The 21,430-nt window shown below is 38.7% G+C and overlaps 1 protein-coding gene across 4 annotated transcripts in view; it reads left to right on the plus strand.

Annotated features, from left to right (window-relative positions):
• Positions 1-21,430, plus strand: part of LOC132287084 (probable cyclic nucleotide-gated ion channel 20, chloroplastic) — a 148,288-nt gene that overhangs the window by 114,142 nt on the left and 12,716 nt on the right. For 3 of the 4 annotated variants that reach the window (XM_059789578.1, XM_059789577.1, XM_059789580.1), the window contains 3 exons: positions 2,315-2,444; positions 3,035-3,278; positions 5,071-5,233. In XM_059789578.1, the coding sequence (XP_059645561.1) occupies positions 2,315-2,444; positions 3,035-3,278; positions 5,071-5,233 (537 nt within the window). The remainder of the gene's footprint in view (positions 1-2,314; positions 2,445-3,034; positions 3,279-5,070; positions 5,234-21,430) is intronic. The other variant, XM_059789579.1, reaches the window with a different exon arrangement.

Genomic DNA, 21,430 nt, shown 5'->3' on the forward strand with positions numbered 1-21,430 from the left:
TTGTTAATCAGTGTTGTCTTTGTCAGTTGAATGGTGAGTCAGTGGATCACCTGTTGTTACATTGTCCTGTGGCTCATGATTGTTGGAGTCTCATTTTTGATTTGTTTGGTATTCATTGGGTTATGCCTCGGACATCTCGGGAATTGCTGGATATTTGGAGGGGCCAATGGGTGGGGGCTCAGGCGTGAGTCTTCTGGAGGGTAACCCCCTTTTGTGTTTGGTGGAGCATTTGGAAAGAGTGGAATAGAAGATCTTTTGATGGGAAGGAGTCCTCCATTGGGGTGTTGAAATTCTCTATTATTTGTACTCTTTTTTGTTGGGGTTGGGGGAGAGATTTTTGCTCCATTGAGGATATTGTGGACTTTTTGGGCTCCTTGAGATCATAGTTTCAGTTTTTTGTATAGCTTGGGACGCGTTCCCCTTTTGAACACCTTCTAATACATTTTACTTATCAAAAAAATAAATCATAAGAGGAAGAACAGTGGCTTGAAGGCTTGAAGCAAGTGGAGGAGGTGTCGTTGGAGGATCCCTAAAGTAGTAGAGGCCATCGTTCTCATATCCCCGGCCAAAAATCCTCTTCGAGCACAGGTCCTCTAAAACGCAATAATGAGGAAAGAAAATCACTGCACAGTTTAGTGATTTGGCAAGTTTGCTAATAGATAGAAGATTAAATGCAAAGTTAGGAACATAAAGAATAGATGGCAAAATAATATCAGGGGATAGATGAACATCTGCTTTGCTACGAATAATGGTGGTTGACCAATCGGCTAGACTAACAACCTGATTAACAGGGGTAACTGGCGTAGAAAATAATGACATCTCACTAGTCATGTGATCATTGGCTCCGAAATCTTGAAACCAAGAAGGTTTTCCCCTTTTAACATGATAAGCAGAACGAGTACCTGTAGCTATAGTAGTTGTGGGAGTAGAAGAGCCGGCCCTGGTAGATAAGGCTCCGAACTGCTCCTGAAGATGACCAATCTGGGACTGTAAGAGTTTGAAGTTCTGAAAAGATGGTTTGGGAGGAGTTGAAGCAAGAGGGACAACAATAAGTGGAGTAGCATACCCACAAATAGTATCGGCTACTGCAGCAGTGCGGCCACAGCCTGAAGATAAAATGTCCTTTTGGCTACTAGAATCACTCATAGTACCAAAATAAGGCTGGTCCATACGTCGAAGAGGGAGGAAAGAGAAAAACAAGGCCGAAAAAATTGGCGCTTTCCTCCAAATATGCTGCCAAATAAACACCGGCAGCCCACAAAGAAAAAAAACACCAGAAGGACCCTTAGATCATAATAAACCCTAAGGGAATTCTTCTAAAAAAGGAATCAAAAATAGAGAGTTACCCGAGGGGTTCGGCGCAAGGGCTGGGAGGAGATGGAGGTGCGCCTGAGGTGAGGGAAAATGGAGAGAGGGAGAGAGAAGGTGGCCACATTAGGGAGGAAGATGGGGAGGCGAAGATTTTTGTTTTGCTCTGATACCAAAAAGAAGAAGTTTTGGGTTTTGACTTACTCAAACCAAGAGCCAAGATCTATATTTATATACAAGAATAGGGTACAAAGAAATGAAACCGAATCAAAGAAAGACAGAAAATATGTCAAAATCTACGAGATCCCATGATTACGGGGATTTTATCTACGGGATTCCATGATTACGGGGATCTTATCTACGTGATCCCATGATTATAGGGATCTTACATAAAACACCTAATAAAAGGCTAAAAACAGCGAATAAAAAAAAAATAATAATAATAATAATAAAGATATTTCAACATAAATCAAATCATAGCATATTCTAAAGCATATTTTATGGCATATTCTATAGCATAATCAAATCTCTGCTAATATGGTAAGTCATTCCATAAATCGTGGCTACCATATATGCTAACATAAACAAACGACTCTTGATTTTGCCACTCATTGCAACCTAATGTTTGAATAGGAACTTCAAATTAGCCAACATATGACACATAATCCTAAGGAGCACCAATAGCCATGTTTGCTACCATAGTTTAGTATATTTTAATTTTCTAGCTTAGCTATACTTAACTTCTTTGTGCAGACTATATCTTGTGAGGAACTGTATCAATGCACTCCCTCCTCCTGTCATAGTCTTGAATCCTAATTAGATGATTGTTGAGCAATTATTGAACTGAAAGTCTACATTAACTTTTTTTGGTTTTTCCAGGCTATTTCTAATTTGCCAACTTCTCATAAATGTGCCTTACAGTGTAACTGTGGTTATTGAATATGCTTTGACACATAAAACAAAATGCTGATTGACAAACTAACCCATAAAATCTTTTATAATGTAGTCAAGTTCGCGAATCAGAACGTTACAATTGGGCTGCCACCAGAGGCGTAAATGAAGAAATGTTATTGGTGAATTTGCCAGAAGACCTTCAGAGAGAAATACGACGTCATCTCTTCAAATTTGTCAAGAAAGTGAGCTTTCACCCATTTTATTATCATAGTAGTGCTAGTTGTTGTTCATGTTTCATGTTTATTGATTGGGATCAATTGATGTTGTGCTTTCTTATCCTTTAGGCTCCAGATTCTCTCGGTTAAATAGAATTTCCCTAGATAAGCCAGTAAAAGTCCATCTCACTCATATATATCCATTCCCTGTGGGTGCACAAAATTTTTAAACCCTATGGTACTGTGGCATCAAAAAGCTTAAAAAGGACTACTAAGAAATTATTCCATGTCAATAGGATGGAAGACACGTCACATATCAATACCCATTTCATGCAGGCTTTTCGCTAATTTTAGAATTTGCATGAAAGTATACTTTTCTTTTAATTTTTTATTCCTTTGGATGATGGCTTCCATATTCTTTAATGGGTTCTGTTTTTTGGACTGCTACCTGCAAATACTATGTTAATCACAATGGACGCATTCAAACTTCATAGCACTTGAGACCATGCCGTGGAAGTAATATTATAATCAATACAAATGTTACATAGATCATAGTGTAATCTTCTTTTTATGAATATCCGTGTTTTCTGAGGACTTGGGAATTTATAAATTTGCAGGTCCGAATTTTTGCCATGATGGATGAACCTATTTTAGATGCCATTTGCGAGAGATTAAGACAAAAAACCTATATCAAAGGAAGCAAAATTTTATACCCTGGTGGTCTCATCGAGAAAATGGTTTTCATTGTCCGGGGCAAAATGGAGAGCATTGGAGAAGATGGAACCATTCCCTTGTTTGAAGGAGATGTTTGTGGTGAAGAGCTTCTTAGATGGTTCCTTGAGTACTCTTCCGTGTATAAAGGTAGAAGTGGTGATTCTTGAATTTTCAATATGTTTTCTTGCTGGCATGTGTACTAACTACCTATTTAGATGTTTCTGTCTATACATATATTTGTCCTGAATTCTAGTCTATATATTGTGTAGGCTTACCACATTCCATCAAATTATAATTTTTTGTTCTCTTCCTTGGCAAAGTATTTAGTTGAAAAGTTCTTTTCTGCGGAGGGGAGGGGTTTTACATCTGTGCCTGTATGCATACTTGATACATATAGAGTTCTTATCCAAGTGTGATGCATGATAGAGCCCATCTGCATTGACTAATCTGTTGTTCTATGGTTGTCCCTTCTGGTTTGGTTTAAAAAAATCACTTGCCTGTTCTCCAATCACTATTACCACAATGTCCTTCTCTTCTTTCGGATCACAGAGTCGAGTGTTCTTCTAGTAGCCTTCCGTCTTGTTCTGATCTCTCTCTCTCTGTGCGTGTGCGCGCGCGCGCATGTGAGACACAGAGAGAGAGAGAGAGATTAATTCCTAATTCTTCTTGTCTCCACTTAACAGTAACCTAATTCTCCCTTTTTGGCAGTAGGGTTTGGATTAACCCCAGATACATCTTATTTAAATTTATACTTCCATGATTTCATCACATTCAGGTTTAGGCTATCCTTATTCCCCTTCAGCTTATTAGGTTATTTCACTAAATCACTAGTAGGAAGCACTCTATGAAGAAGCAGAATTAAACTTCACTTCTATAGATTTCACTCAACAAAAAAAATTATTTCATTCTCACTTATTGCTACAAATGCAGTGAAGGACTTGTATTTATAGGCACCAAAGAGAACTCTAGAAGAACCTTCGAATTTTAAATTCACAAGTTACAAGATAATTTAGAGTTAGCATTATCTAGATTTAGCAACAACTTCAAGACTTTCCAGCAATCCTCGCATAAACCATAACTGCTTTTTTATTCCCAACCTTAAAAGTTTTCTTTTGAAAATTTGTACATCGAGAGTCTTCGTGAAAACTGTCAATTGATTTTCTTCCCTGCAATATTCAACACAAAAAATTCCTTCACTCCTAAAATTGTGAAATGATAATGGGTACCGATGTGTTTCGTCCTTCCATGTAGAACTATATCCTTTTGAGAAAGAGATGGTTATTTTGATGTCATAAAATAATGTCCTGCGTCCTTTATTGTGCTTGAGACTTGCCAAAAGTAGTCAAATGATTTGACACCCTGCAGATGAGGCAGTCAGCTTCTCTTGTAGAAAGAGCTATGATTAGTTATTTCTTCAAACTCGATGAAATTGCACAGCTTTCAACATTAAAAACATTTCCAGAAATACTTTTACTATCACTGATGCTTCCTGCCTAGTCACAATCGGTGTAGCCAACAAGTTTCAACTGGAACATTTGCTTGGTAAAAGATGGGTAATCAATGGTTCCTTTGATATGTCTCAAAATCCTTTTGGCAGCCTCCCAATGGTCTTGAATATGGTTTATCACTGAACCTGCTAATTAATCTCACTGTAAACATGATAGCCAATCTAATAGTTGTAAATTCATTGAATTCCCAAGCAAGCTTTGTCTTGTACACCCATTTGACTCCAATGAGATTCTTGTTTGATGGTAAGGTTAGCATTGGTACCAGAGTCTTGCTTGATTCATTCCCTTTTCTTGCACACTCTGACTTGTGAAATATGTAGGTGGTTTCATTCTTCAGGATTTGATTTACTTGTGATTTTCTTTTCGTACAAGGGCTGCCAAGAATTAGTGTGTTTATGTGTGTAATATTTTCGAAAAAAATGCTTTTGCAGATGAAAGAAACATAAGGATTCCAAGACACAAATTACTTAGTAATAGGATGGTAAGATGCTTAACAAATGTAGAAGCATTTACTCTCCAAGCTGCGGATCTTGAAGATGTTACCAGTCTTTTTGCAAGATTCTTGAGGATTCCACGTGTTCAAGGAGCTATGAGGTTATTCCTATTCCACTCAAATAAAACTTCTTAAATTGATGAGGGAATTTGACTGTGTTTGTCATTGATTAAATGCAAAAAGAAGTCTCCATGGTAAAATCCTACTTTGAAAAGCCTACAAACTGTGAGGGTTGCTATAAACCTCTAACATGCTACATATATTGCAAAACATGTTGAAAATCTTAAATTAATATTTGTTCTTGTAGTTCTTTGTGAAGAAATAAAAAGACAATAAAAATTCATTGCAGATGGATTTGAAACAAGCTTGAAAGTATACCTAACTAAGTATTTTTTGTTCCCTTAGATGGTGGCTTGCTGAAAACCAGGGTCCTTGATCTAGGTTGTGTGATGTATATGCTAGATCTATGTGAATTACTATTAGATTCGATTTGGGTTGGATTAAAATGGAGTTTTGAACCGGGCTCATGTTTGAGCTATCGTGAGGTTTTACATCATGGAAGCGGCCATTTTGTGATGGATATTGGATGAAAAGAGAAAACAAAAAATTGTGTAATTGCTTGCCTCTAATTGAGTGCAGACACTTGTATTTATATTTACCAATTATGGTTATGTTATGAAAAAAAAGGATCGAATAGGAATTTATGAGAACAAAGAGAAAATTAATGACAAAAAAAAACAAAAAATGGCACACACAAACGAGACAAGGATTTATGTGGTTCGGCAATGCCTATGTTCACGGGGAAAAGACAGAACAATATTTCACTATGGAAATAAAGAGATACAAGGTAAAGTGGCTCACACCCAAAACCCAATTACACCCAAATTAACTCTCTCACTTACTAACAGATATTAGAAACTCACTTAATTGATTTGGGATGCATTACACCATGAGGCACAAGGCTATTTATAGCCAAAGAAATCAACCAAGGCTTGCTGATCACGCATGGATGGCTAGCACCACAGCTTGCTAATCACGAATACTTGTTGATCACATAAACTTGAAGCCCAAGATGATGATGTAATGGGTGATGAAAGTGTTTAGCTGCCCAGTTGTTTGCTAAGTTGGCAATTTGATTTGAGCCCCAATATTCTAACAAATCTCCACCTTGGCAAAAAACATTCCGAATGAGCCACTGTATCTCTGCCAAACAACCTGTCTTCTCCACGAAACAAATTAATTAAGAATTTTAGTTAAGTTTGAGTCATCCTCAAACTTAATCCTCGAGCTCTCATTCTTCAACCCATGCATGTCTTGCGCAACCACAAGCATACCTCCAGTATTTCTGTCAAACTCTAAATGCTTATCAAAGGCACCCTCAGAAATTCCAAGTTTGACATCTCCTTCAGCAACCTTCTCCAACCGCCCATAAACCACCGGCTGGTAATGAAAAGTCATCTTCTCACCCTTGTGGAGAATAAGACGTCCTTGACTTTTCCTCTCATCTCTATTGTGACCAACTACTTGCCTCCCACACATCTTAATGGCACTTGAATGGACTATCTCATTGCCACCAAGATTATTGCAAGTCAATATCACACCTGTCCTCATAGGTCTGCCTACCTCCTTGTAAGGACTGCTGCAATTTTGGTTGCCATCTAAAAACGGATTTCATTCTCCCACCACGTTGTGTAGTCCTCTCACAACCCTTTTGAGAACTAGTATCGTAACTCCTCTTTCTAACTCTTCTTTTGCAAAGACCCGAACGCAGATTTCTACTAACTATATAGAAGCTCCACCTATTATTGTATTCCCTTGGAGAAGATACAAATTTTTCACCTTGGTGCCCTATAGCACCACAAGAGAATCCATCACGACCATCATTACTCCACCTTCTGTTATAACCTTGTAAACTTTAGAGTCTAGCACACCTACTGAAATAAGATTCATCTTCAAATCCGGTACATGTCGCACATCTGACAATGTTCTCACTAACCCATTGTGTGTCTTGATCTTGACTGTTCCAATTCCCAAAATTTTGAAAGCTTTCCCGTTCGCCGTCAAAATCGAACCACCTTTCACCTCTTTATAGGAAGAGAAACAATCCCTACTGAGACATATATGAATGAAACAACCAGAATCAAGAATCCAACTGTCATTAATTGACATTCCTGAACACAAAGTTGTCATGAGAACATATTCGTCACTTTCCAAATCACTCGTTTTAGCAGTTGCCACAGAAGCTGCTTCTTAAACCTTCTCTTTGCCATTTGCCTTTAGTTTGGGACAGTGCTTGATGATATGCCCTATCTCGTGACAGTAGTAACATTCCACATTTTTATGAGATCTAGATTTGCCCCTACTACCAGAACTCTTTGTCTCACTTTTGCCTCTTACAAATAGACCATTGGCCTTTTCATCTCCAATATTCCCAGACACCTTTTTCCTCAACTCCTGAGATTTCAATGAGGATTTAATATCCTCCATACTAATAGTGTCTTTTCCATAGAGCAATGTAGTAACAAAATGCTCATAGGAAGGAGGCAAAGAACATAATAAAATAAGGGCTTGATCCTCGTCATCAATTTTAATATTAGTATTTTTCAAATCCATAATAATAGAATTGAAATTATCAATATGCTCCTTAAGAGGCATACCTTCCTTCATATGAAGGGTGTAGAGTCTCTGTTTCAGGTAGAGTCTGTTGGTGAGAGACTTCGTCATATACAGACTCTCTAATTTTAGCCATAACTTTGCCGCCGTGTCTTTATCAATGACTTCACGCAACACCTCATTAACAAAATTCAAAATAATCGCACTGCATGCCTTTTCATCGACCTCATCCTTGTCCTCATTGGACATAGTTGTTGGCAACTTGTCCTTCCCGAACAACACCTTCTTTAGACCTTGCTGAGTCAGCAGGGCCTGCATCTTAATGTGCCAAAGACTGAAACTAATCTTACCATTAAATTTCTCAATCTCGTATCTGGTCGACATCTCAAAAAAACTCCAAAAAAAAAATTACTCGGTGAATAGTACCGTATTTGTGAACAATATCCGAATAGAATCTATGAACAGTACCGTAAGTGTGAACAGTATCCGTACATAATATACGCGAACCCAAGCTCTGATACCAGTTTGTTATGAAAAAAAAGGATCAAATAGGAATTTATGAGAACAAAGAGAAAATTAATGACCAAAGAAAAAATAGCACTCACAAACGAGACAAGGATTTACGTGGTTCGGTATTGCCTACGTCCACGGGGAGAAGACAGAACAATATTTTACTATGGAAATAAAGAAATATAAGGCAAAGTGGCTCACACGCAAAACCCAATTACACCCAAATTAACTCTCTCACTTACTAACTGATATTAGAAACTCACTCAATTGATTTGGGATGCATTACACCATGAGGAACAAGGCTATTTATAGCCAAAGAAATCAACCAAGGCTTGCTGATCACACATGGATGGCTGGCACCACAGGTTGCTGATCACGAATACTTGCTGATCACATAAACTTGAAGCCCAAGATGATGATGTAATGGGTGATGAAAGTGTTTAGCTGCCAAGCTGCTTGCTGAGTTGGCAATTTGATTTGAGCCACAATATTCTAACAAGTTACAATAAAGGAATAAAATAAAGTCAAATAAATTAAAATCCCAAATTAACCGCGATCCACTAATCACTGGACCAGGATTTATGGGGATAAAATAAAATGTGGATCCCAACACTCCCCCTCAAGTTAGAGCAAAGATGTCAATCAAACCCAGCTTGCCAATTAAGGAATAAAGTAGAGATGGCCCCACTGACTTAGTAAACACATATGTTGTTTGATCAGATGCACGAACAAACACCTAAACAATAGCACCAATTCGAACTTTCTCTCGAATGAAGTGAATATCAACTTCAATGTGTTTAGACCTCATATGGACAACAGAATGGAAGCAAGCATGACAACAGACTTATTATTACAAAACAATTTAGAAGAATCTTCCACAACGAAGCCCAACTCAGGAAGAAGAGATCGAAACATAGAAGTTCACACGTGTCCAGTGCCATAGCATTGAGCCTCAACAGATGACCTAGACACTACTGCTTGCTTCTTACTTTGCCATGACATAAGATGACTGCCATAGAATGTACAAAATCCAGAAGTAGAATGCCTGTTCGTTTTGGATCCTGCATAATCTAGATCTGTAAAACATGACACTCTAGATTGACTACCTGATTTATAAAATAAGCCAAGGCCAGGACACGTCTTGAGATATCTCAAGATATGGTAGACTGCATCCAAATGTGACAAATGCGGAGCATGCATAAACTGACTTACAACACTAACTGCAAAAGTCAAATATGGCCTGGTGACGACCAACTAAACGTTGATACACAGAGGGATCAAGAAGCAAGTCATCACATTTAGCGAAAAGATTAAGATTCAGATCTATAGGAGTAGAGGCAAGTCTTAACCCTACCATTCATGTGTCTCCGAACAAAGCACGAATGATCAGTGTGACACTATATAAAGTTCATTACCCAAATACTTCCCCTTAGCCCGAAAACCTAGTGGCGGATCCATATAGATGGTCTCCTATAAATTTCCATGAAGAAAAGCATTTTTGACATCGGATAGGCCAGGAATGAGAAGATGCCATTGACACTAGAAGACAAACAGTTGTTAACTTAGCAACTAGAGCAAAGGTCGTATTAAAGTCCTGCCCCGGAATCTGAGTAAATCCTTTAGCAACCAAGCAAGCCTTGTACCGATTAATAGATCCATCAGTCAAGTATTTCACAGTAAATACCCACTTACTCCCCACTATCAATACCCACTTACGCCCTGCTGTTCCACTTTCATTGCCTCAACCTATTCAGGATAACGAAGTGCCTCTGAAACGGATCAAGGTATGGGAGAAGAATCGAGCTTTCCCAAAAAGGCTGTATAAGAATTTGAAAGAGCATGATAAGACACATACTTGGTGTTGAAAAGGAAAGATTCGGTAGTAATACCACCAAATAGTATTAGCTGTAAATATAATAATATGGAGGATATTTGCTGTAAATAGAATATTGGTCAATGCTGTAAATTAAAAAATTATTAATTAGGCCAACTAGCTATTGTAATTAGTTTCCTGGTTTTGTGCTTGTATTCTCTCCTATAAGGAGAACCCGTGTAAACTTGTGAGAATTGTGAGCTGATACAGAAAAAGTCCATTCCATATTTTTTCCCTTTCAAGTTTAGATGGTATCAGAGCCACCCTAAAAAATTCGGAAAAAATTCTAATTTCTTTTCTGCACAATTTCTTCGCTGATCAGTTATGTCTGACGTTTCCTCCGTGTCAACCCCGCCTGTCACAACCTAGCCAACCAATCTTGTAAATCAAGCCCCCAATACTGATTCTCACTCGGTTCAGATCACCACTATTCACCTTAATGGTGACAATTATTTACGGTGGTCCTAATCCGTTCGGATGTACATCAGAGGGCGGGGAAAGATCGGGTACCTAACGGGAGACAAGAAGGCACCAGCATCGGAGGACCCAACGTATGTTACCTGGGATGCAGAAAATTCAATGGTGATGCCTTGGCTCGTGAACTCCATGGACGAGGATATTAGCTCCAACTATATGTGCTACTCCATGGCCAAGGAGCTCTGGGACAACGTGAATTAGATGTACTCTGATTTGGGAAATCAGTCTCAGGTCTACGAATTGACTCTGAAAGTTGGTGAGATTCGGCAGGGAGAAGACTCGGTCACCAAGTATTTCAATTCATTGAAGCGCCTTTGGCAGGACATGGATCTGTTAAATGATTATGAATGGAAATCCACTGAAGATGTCAATCACGACAAACGAACCATGGAGGCTCATCGCATTTACAAATTCCTTGCTGAACTCAACGTGGAATTTGATGAAGTACGGGGACGGATCATTGGCTGGACTCCACTTCCTCTAATTGGTGAGGTGTTTGCTGAGGTTCGAAGAGAAGAGAGCCACAGACATATAATGTTGGGAAGAAGACTACTAGCGGGCCTGTTGAGAGTTCTGCCTTTGTTGTTGCTGAGACTACTACTAATAAAGCAGTCAATTTTCAGCGAAAACCTGAAGAAAAGCCACGGGTTTGGTACGACTTTTGCAACAAACCGCGCCATACTCGGGAGAATTGCTGGAAAATCCACGAGAAACCAGCGAATTGGAAGAGTAACAAGCTTGGTGACAGAAATAGGCGTGCGGTTCCTACTGCCAATGAAGCTAAGACAAGTCCCTTAAGCGAGGAGCAGATGGATCACCTTCTCAAGCTGCTGAAATTTAATTCCTCATCTGGTATTCTTAGTGTTTCTCTTGCACAAACAGGTAGTGCACTTAATGCCCTTTCTTGTTGTTTAAATTCTGCTCCATAGATCATCGATTCTGGAGCCTTTGATCATATGACCAGCCTTGCCAATCTTTTTAGCACTTACTCATATAGCCTTGAAAAAATTAGAATTGCAGATGGTAGTTTCTCACCTATTGCAGGAAAAGGTTTGATAAAATTATCCGAGAATATAGATCTTAAATCTGTTCTCCATGTCCCTAAACTAGCCTGTAACCTTTTGTCTGTGAGTAAACCAACCAAAGAATCTAATTGTCGTGTAATTTTCTGTGATTCTTACTGTGAATTTTAGGACCGAAGCTCGGGGAAAAAGATTGGTAGTGCTAAGATAATAGATGGACTTTACTACTTTGATGGTGACTTCTCCGGTAATAAAAAGGCTCAGGGCCTTAGTAGTGTTAGTTTTAATTCTGTTTATGAACAAATAATGTTTTGGCATATAAGACTAGGATATTCTAGCTTTCCATATCTTAAACATTTGTTTCCTACTTTATTTAAAGGTTTGGATTGTTCATCGTTCTATTGTGAAAGTTGTTGCTTATCTAAGAGTCATCGTACTACTTATTTGCCAAAACCTTATACTTCTTCAAAACCATTTTATTTAATACATAGTGATGTTTGGGGACCTTCAAAAGTCACTACTATCTCTAGGAAAAAATGGTTTGTTACCTTTATAGATGATCATATCTGTTTATGTTGGGTTTATTTGATGAATGAAAGGTCTGAGGTTGAAAAACTTTTTAAGAATTTTTACACAATGGTTGAAACTCATTTTCAAGCAAAAATTAGCATTTTTCTCACCGATAATCGAATCGAGTATTTTAATGAAATTTTGGGTAGTTTTTTGAAAGAAAAGGATGTCCATCATCAGTCTACTTGTGTAGATACCCCTCAACAAAACGGAATTGCTGAAAGAAAAAATAAACATTTACTTGAAGTGGCTCGTGTTATAATGTTTTCAATGAATGTTCCAAAATATCTTTAGGGGGAAGCTGTTTTAACAGCTTCGTATTTGATTAACAGAACACCTACATGTGTTTTAAAATATAGCATGCCATTAGAATGTTTCAAAAGAATTTTTCCCTTACCGAGGATATACTCAGATTTACCTCTAAAGGTTTTTGGCTGCATAGTTTTTGTTCATATACCCAATAATACTTGATCCAAACTTGATCCTCAAGCTGAAAAATGTGTTTTCATAGGGTATACTTCTAATAAAAAGGGATATAAGTGCTATATCCCCAAACAAGAAAAATTTATGTGAGTATGGATGTCTCTTTCTTTGAAAATAAATCCTACTTTCACAAAAATTCTCTTCAGGGGGAGAATGAGGTGATGGAAGAAATTTTTTGGGATTTATCTCCTTCTCCTATACCAAATGTGATTTTGACTACTTCACCTCATCCTACTGTTATTCCCGAAATTCAAAGTCAAGTACAATGTGATAAAACCAATGAAAACAATGAAGGGAATCATAGTCATATAGTGCCAAACATTACTGTATATGAAACAGGGGAAGAATCACTACAACCGGGCACAAAAGTTCCTAATACTGAGCCTCTGGTTTATATTTGGAGAAGACCTCATCAAAAGAGTCAAAGTTAGCCTATTCCTCTTGGAAATGATCAATCTCGACCTCCAGATGTCACAGGTAGTTCTGTCCCTAACTTATCTTCAGTTCCCGTTGCTTCTCCTAACCAAGAACCATCAGACCTTGATATTCCTATAGCTGTTAGGAAATGTACTTGAACTTGCACCAAATATCCAAAATATCCCATTGCCAAATACCTTTCTTATAAAAAAAACTCTCTCATACTCATAGGGCTTTTACCTCAAAAATCTCACAATTGTTTGTCCCGAGAAACATTTAGGAAGCCCTTGATGATCCAAATTGGCAGTTAGCAGTGATGGAAGAGATGAATGCTCTTAGAAGAAGTGATACTTGGGAGATAGTTGATTTACCTAAGGAGAAAAGAACAGTAGGCTGCAAGTGGGTCTTTACTGTGAAATGTAAAGTTGATGGTAGCATAAGGCAAGACTAGTAGCAAAAGGGTTCACCTAGACCTATGGAATTGATTATTAGGAAACCTTTGCTCCTGTAGCCAAGATAAACTCAATCAGAATCTTGTTATCTTTGGCTATGAATTTCCGCTAGCCATTACACCAGTTAGATATAAAAAATGCCTTTTTAAATGGAGATCTTGAGGAGGAGGTCTTTATGAATCTACCACCTGTGTTTAAGGGAAAATTGGGACCTAGTAATGTCTGTAGACTGGAAAAATCTTTATATTGTTTCAAACAGTCTCCTAGAGCTTGGTTTGAGAGATTTGGGAGAGCTGTGAAGAGTTGTGTCTACTGTCAGAGCCAAGCTAACCATACCATATTCTACAAACACAGTAGAGAAGGCAAGGTTGCAGTCTTAATTTTCTATATGGATGATATAGTCTTGACAGGTGATGACAATGAAGAATTGGATAGACTAAAAAAACGACTTGCAGGTCACTTCGAGATCAAGGATTTGGGTGCATTAAAATACTTTCTTGGAATGGAGTTTTCTAGATCCGAAGAAGGTATATTTGTGAATCAACGTAAATATGTTAATGATTTACTTAGTGAGACAGGTCTGCTAGGATGTAAACCAGCCGAGACACCCATTGAGCCCAACCTTAAGCTGCAGCCTTCTAAAGATGAAGAAGTTCTGAATAGAGAGCAGTATCAAAGACTTGTTGGAAGACTGATCTACTTGTCACATACACGTCCAGATATAGCTTTTGCAGTCAGCATGGTTAGCCAGTTCATTCATTCTCCTGGACAAGAACACTTTAATGTAGTCTACAGAATTCTCAAATACCTAAAGGGGACCTGGAAGAGGTCTACTATTAAAAAACCGTGGGCATTTGCAAGTTGAAACCTATATTGATGCGGATTGGGCTGGGAGTGCTATTGATAGACGATCAACTTCTGGCTACTGCACCTTTGTTGGAGGTAACCTTGTCACCTGGTGGAGGAAAAAACAGAATGTGGTATCAAGAAGTAGCGTAAAGGCCAAGTTTAGATCAATTGCTTATGGAATTTGTGAGGTGTTATGGATTAAGAAACTATTGGAAGAATTAAAGGTCTCTAATCTGTTGCCTATGAAATTGTACTGTGACAATAAAGCTGCTATTTCAATCGCTCACAATGCAGTGCTTCATGACAGAACAACGCACGTGGAGGTAGACAAACATTTCATCAAGGAAAAGCTCGAAAACGGATTGATCTGTATGCCGTACATTCCTACTACCGAGCAAGTTGCAAATGTGCTTACAAAGGGACTTCCTATAAGACAGCTCGACAAACTAATTGGCAAGTTGGCTATGGAGGATATCTTCGAACCACCTTAAGGGGGAGTGTTGAAAAGGAAAGATTCGATAGTAATACTACCAAATATTATTAGCTGTAAATATAATAATATGGAGGATATTTGCTGTAAATAGAATATTGGTCAATACTGTAAATTAGGAAATTATTAATTAGGCCAGCTAGCTATTGTAATCAGTTTCCCAATTTTGTACTTGTATTATCTCCTATAAGGAGAACCCGTGTAAACTTGTGAGAATTGTGAGCTACTACAAAAAAAGTCCATTCCATATCTTTTCCCTTTCAAGTTTAGACTTGGAAATAGGATGATTAGTACTGCAGGAATATCTATACCAAGAAGGGGGTTTCTGAACATGGGATGGATATCGAGGAGCAAGTGTATCAGAGATAGGAGGGGAAGTACTTCTATTCAAGGGAGTTTCTGGCATTGGATCCTGAATGTGAGGCGACGCAAATATACATGCAAAGGAGGACGAGCCTGCTCAGTTGGAAGAGTAGGAGTAGAAGACTCCTGCACATTATCCTGCTCGAAAAGAGTAAGAGGTCGAGCCAGAGGAGAAGGCTCCACAGGGGGAGCAACATAGACACGTTCCTGCACATGAGAAGAATGGCCAAAGAAGGGTCTCTCTCACAAAAAAGTGACATCCATAGAATGATAAAATTGTTTAGACACAGGATCATAACATCGATATCCTTTGGACAAATAAGAATAACCCAGAAAGACACACCAAACAGCTTTATCATCATGTTTGGTATGGGTAGGACTACGATTTTGAACAAAGCACGTACACCCAAAGACCCGAGGGATAATGGAAAACAAAGTACTATCAGGTTGAAGAATTTGAAGAGGGACTTTACCGTTTAAAACCCAACTGGGAGTACGATTAATCAGATAACACGCAGAGAGAACAGCCATATGCCAGAAATATTTTGGCACATTCATTCCTCATACGAGGCATCGAACAACAACTATGATGTGACAATTTTTGTATTATGTCACACCATTCTATTCAGGGGTATAAGGACAAGTATGTTGTAAAATCCCCCTTTCATTGAGTTGAGAGTGAAATTCATTGGAAATGTATTCACGCCCATTATCTGATCGAATATTTTTGGCAACTGTATTGAACTGGGTTTTTATCAACTGGAGGAATTGAGTAAACACACGAAGAACCTCAAACTTCTTTTTTAAGCAAATATACCCATGTACATCAAGTATGATCATCAATAAAAGTAACATAGTAATAACCAGAAAAAACAGTAACTGGAGTAGGACCACACACATCAGAATGTATTAAATCAAAGACAGTAGGAACACGATGCATACGAGGAATATAACTGGATCTAGTATGTTTAGGAAGCTCACAAACTGCACAATGAAATTTGGAAGTCTTACAAGCTTTTATTAACTCAGGAAACCAACATAAGTACTGAAAACTTTCATGTCCTAAACGGGCATGCCACAATTGCTATGTTTTTAAAGAAAACGAAAGAACATCAATTAGTTAAAACAGATGCTTGAAGACTGGAAGAAGAAGGTGGTGAATCGCCAAAGTATTATAGCCCGTCACTCTCGCCAAAAATCTTCCTTGAATGTAGGTCCTGTAACACACAATGATCAGGATAGAAAATTACTGCACTGTTAACAGATTTTCCAAGACGACTTACAGATTAGAGGTTAAAGGTAAAACCGGGAACATAAAAACAGATGATAAATTAATATCAGGAAACAAGTGCACACTACCCTTGTGATGCATATAAAACTTGGACCCATCAGTAAAGGAAACAGATTGGTGAACAGGGGTAACGTCAGAAAACGCTGATAACTGACCATTTGCGCCAGAGTTGAGAACCCGTGTAGGATTCCCTTTCCTAATGTGAAAAGCAGTGGGAGTACCTGTGGCAAGTGAGCTATGGAGGTGGTAGGAGCAGTCACACCAGCACCTGCAGACCGCTGAACAAGAGTACTAAGCTGATCTTGAAGTTGGCCAATCTGATATTGTAGCTGAGTGACATCTGAAAAGCTAGTAACTGGCCATGGCTAACATCAACAATAGTAGTAGTGCGTGAAGGACCACTCCGATTTCTAGAAAATTTCTGCTTCAACTCAGGATGCAACTTGAAGTAGCTGACTTTCATATGTCAACTTGAAGTGGCTGTTGACATATTTGTATTATTATTATTTATTAGCTGTTTTGAGCCTTTTATTAGGTGTTTTATGTAAGATCCCTATTATCATGGGATCACGTAGATAAGATCCCCGTAATCATGGGATCACGTAGTTTTTGGCATATTTCCTGTTTTTCTTTGATTTGGTTTCCTTTCTTTGTACCCTATTATTGTATTGTTGGAAATCATATCTATAAGTTGCCTCGATGATTGTGGCAGATTTATTGGGTCTTCATTATAGGCTAATGTTTAGACTTTTGTTTAGGGATTTGATTTTTATTCTGATTTGATTTTTATTCTCTTTCCATATTTGTAATTTTCCACTTGTATATAATGATAGTCAGACTCTCAAATTGAATACGCCAATTTTACCAAGTTACTTTTTGGTATCAAAGCCACCGTCGAAGATGGTGGCATAAGCCTCATCTCCGACGGCGGTCCATCATCATCCCCTTCAATTTTCAGATTTCTCTTTCGTCATTTGAATTTGTTGGAACTCTCTATTTTGGGTTCTTTAAGGTCTCTGTTTTGTTGGAGCTCTCTATTTTAGCCGAAGAGAATATTGCACGGCCTTTTTCCTATAGTTGTTCCGATATTTACAGCTTTGTTTCGGATCTTTTTCATCTCTCGGATGGATCCCTCCAGTGTAGGGAGGCTCTCCTCGCAGGTTAAGAACCCTTATTTGGGGGTATCCCCTTAGCATTTGACATGTGCTAAGGGTCTCTTGGTGCTATTTGTGCTTTGTTTAGGCTACCGGTGTGTTTGGTAGCATTGTCTTTTGCCTTGTTGGGCTGCCGGTGTGTTCTGTAGCATCGTCCTTGGCCTTGTTGGGCTGTCGATGTGTTCAGTAGCATGGTGTTCACCGTTTCCATATCTCCAACAATATTTATTGCCTTATTTGGGCTGTCGGTGTGTTCGGTAGCATTGCAATCTTATTGTGAAAAGAATACGGTTGTTTCACGTCTTGATATAGTCAAGCTGAGTTTGGTTAATATCTTCCCTACAGCTTGAGGGGGAGTGTTGGAAATCATATTTATAAGTTGACTCAATGATTGTGACAGATTTATTGAGTCTTCATTATAGGCTAATGTTTAGGCTTTTGTTTAAGGATTTGATTTTTATTCTCTTTCCATATTTGTAATTTTTCTCTTGTATCTAATGACAGTCAGACTCTTAAATTGAGTAAGCCAATTTTACCAACTTACTTTTTGTATATAAATATAGTTCTTGGCTCTCGGTTTGAGTAAGCCAAGACCCAAAACTTTTTCTTTTTGGTATCTGTTGAAATAACTTTATTATTTTTATTTTTATTTTTATTAGTTGTTTTTAGCCTTTTATTAGATGTTTTATGTAAGATCCCTATAATCATGGGATTACGTAGATAAGATCCCTGTAATTATAGGATCCCGTAGATAAGATCCCCATAATCATGGGATCTCGTAGATTTTAGCATATTTTATGTCTTTCTTTGATTTGGTTCCCTTTCTTTGTACCCTATTCTTGTATATAAATATAGATCTTGGCTCTCAGTTTGAGTAAGCCAAAACTCAAAACTTCTTCTTTTTGGTATCAGAGCAAAACAAAAACCTTCGCCTCCCCATCTTCCTCCCCAACGCCGCCACCTTCTCTCTCCCTCTCTCCATTTTCCCTCACCCCCGGCGCACGTCCATCTCTTCCTAGCCCTTGCACCGGACCCCTCGGGTGACCCTCTATTTTTTTACTCCTTTTTTAGGAGAATTCCCTTAGGGTTTTTTATGATCTAAGGGTCCTTCTGGTGTTTTTTTTTTTTTTTTTTTTGGGCTGCCAGTGTTTGTTCGGCAACATATTTGGTGGAAAGCGCCGATTTTTCCGGCCTTATTTTTTCTCTTTCCTCCCTCTTCAACTTGTGGACCAGCCTTAGTTTAGTACTATGAATGATTTTAGTAGCCAAAATGACACTTTATCTTCGGGCCGTGGCCACACTGCCGCAATAGCCGATACTATTGGTGGGTATACTACTCCACAGATTGTTGTCAACCTGCTTCAACTCCTCCCAGATCATCTTTTCAGGACTTCAAACAGTTACAGTTCCAGATTGGTCAGCTTCAGGAGCAGTTCGGAGCCTTATCTACCAGGGCCGGCTCTTCTACTCCCACGACTACTATAGCTACAGGTACTCCTTTTGCTTATCATGTTAAAGGGAAAACCTACTTGGGTTCTAGATTCCGGAGCCAATGATCACATGACTGGTGAGTTACCATTATTTTCTACTCCCGTTACCCCTGTTAGTCAGGCTGTTAGTCTAGCCGATGGGTCAACCACCATTATTCGTAGCAAAGGAAATGTTCATCTATCCCCTGATATAATTTTGCCATCTGTTCTTTATGTTCCTAACTTTGCATTTAATCTTTTATCGGTTAGCAAGCTTGCCAAATCACTAAATTGTGCAGTGATTTTCTTTCCTCATTACTGTGTTTTAAAGGACGTGTGTTTGAAGAGGATTTTTGGTAGGGGATATGAGCACGATGGCCTCTACTACTTTGGGGATCCTCCACCGACACCCCCTCCACGTGCTTCAAGCCTTGAAGCCTCCGTTCTTCCATTTTTGAGGTCTTATGATTTTTCTTTTCAGACTTTAAGTTTATGGCATGCTCGCCTTGGGCATGTAAACTTTCAATATTTATGTCTACTTTTCCCTTCATTAAAAACGGCTTGTAAGGATAATAAGTTTCAATGTGAGATTTGCGAGCTTTCTAAACATACTAGAACCAGTTATATTTCTCATATGCATCGTGCACCTAGTATGTTTGATCTCATACATTCTGATGTGTGGGGTCCTTCTCCTGTTACTACTTTTTCGGGGCATCGTTATTATGTCACATTCATTGATGATTATTCCCGTTGCACATGGGTATATTTACTTAAAAAGAAATCTGAAGTTTTTCCCTTTTTCACTCAATTCCTCCAAATGATCAAAACTCAATATAAAACTGTTGTTAGGAATATTAGGTCTGACAATGGTCATGAATATGTTTCCAATGAGTTTCAGTCTCAACTTAACCAACAGGGTATTCTTCATCAGCTTACTTGCACATATACCCCTGAACAGAAAGGTGTTGCAGAGCGTAAAAACCGCCAACTAATGTCAGTTGTTCAATGTCTTTTAAGTGGTATGAATGTGCCAAAGTTATTTTGGCACATGGTGGTTCTTACAGCTACTTTTCTCATTAATCGTACCCCTAGTAGAGTTTTAAATGGTAAGCCCCCTTATAAGTGCTTCAGCCTGATATTAGTCTTTTTTTCCATCATGCCTCGAGTGTTTGGATGTACATGTTTTGTTCAGAATCGTAGCCCTTCTCGTACTGAACTTGATGACAAGGCCATTAAATGTATCTTTTTAGGATACTCTTCCATGTCAAAAGGTTACCGGTGTTATGATCCAATACACAAACACATGTATCACTCTCTTGGTGTCACCTTTCATGAGCATTCCCCTTTTTGTGGTTCTAACACTATCTTGCAGGAAACTTCTACTCTCGATCAAGAGGCTTCTCATCTTGCTCGTCCTCTTCCTATTTTCCAAGAAGAGCCTTCTCTTGTTGTTTGCTCACCCCCTTTGCAGGTCTATTCACGCCGCCCTCGTGCTCCGCCTCAATTGCCTTCATCCTCCTCAGACTCAGGTTCAAGTTCAGGTACATCTCTCTCTCCTTTACATTGACTTGACCCTGTTCCTGTTCCCAACTCTCGGTATCCAACTCGGGACCGCAAACCCCCTGCTAGATTTGGATTCGCTTGTAGTACTGATCATCCTATTTCACAGCATATCTCTTATGATGGTCTTTCAGGGTCTTACCAAGCCTTTCTAGGCAAAAATGATTCCATTTCCATTCCCAGAACGTTGTCTAAGGCTCTCCGGAATACCAATTAGATGTCTGCTATGAAGGTAGAAATGGATGCTTTGCAGCATAATGAAACATGGGAGCTTGTATCTCTCCTTCCTGGTGAAAAGACTGTTGGCTGCAAATGGGTATTCAGTGTAAAATATCTGGTTGATGGTTCTATTGATCAATATAAAGCCCGCTTGGTGGCCAAAGGATTTACTTAGATTCCTGGTAAAGACTTTAATGATACCTTCGCTCCTGTGGCTAAATTGACCTCAGTTCGTATGCTTGTCTCCCTTGCTGCCTCTCACAATTGGCCTCTTCATCAGCTTGATGTGAAGAATGCTTTCCTTAACGGTGATCTTCTTGAGACTATTTACATGGATCCTCCACCTGGTTTTCGGGCTAAGGGGGAGTATGCTGGAAAGGTCTGTCGATTGCGGAAGTCTTTGTATGGATTAAAACAACTCCCAAAGCTTGGTTCAGCCGCTTTAGTGATGTAATTCTATCCATAGACTTTGTTAGATGTCATTCT

This window comes from Cornus florida, unplaced genomic scaffold (assembly GCF_030987335.1).
Source record: "Cornus florida cultivar Cherokee Brave unplaced genomic scaffold, ASM3098733v1 CherokeeBrave_3.0.0_Hap2_Chr11, whole genome shotgun sequence".
NCBI classification, from domain to species: Eukaryota; Viridiplantae; Streptophyta; class Magnoliopsida; order Cornales; family Cornaceae; genus Cornus; species Cornus florida.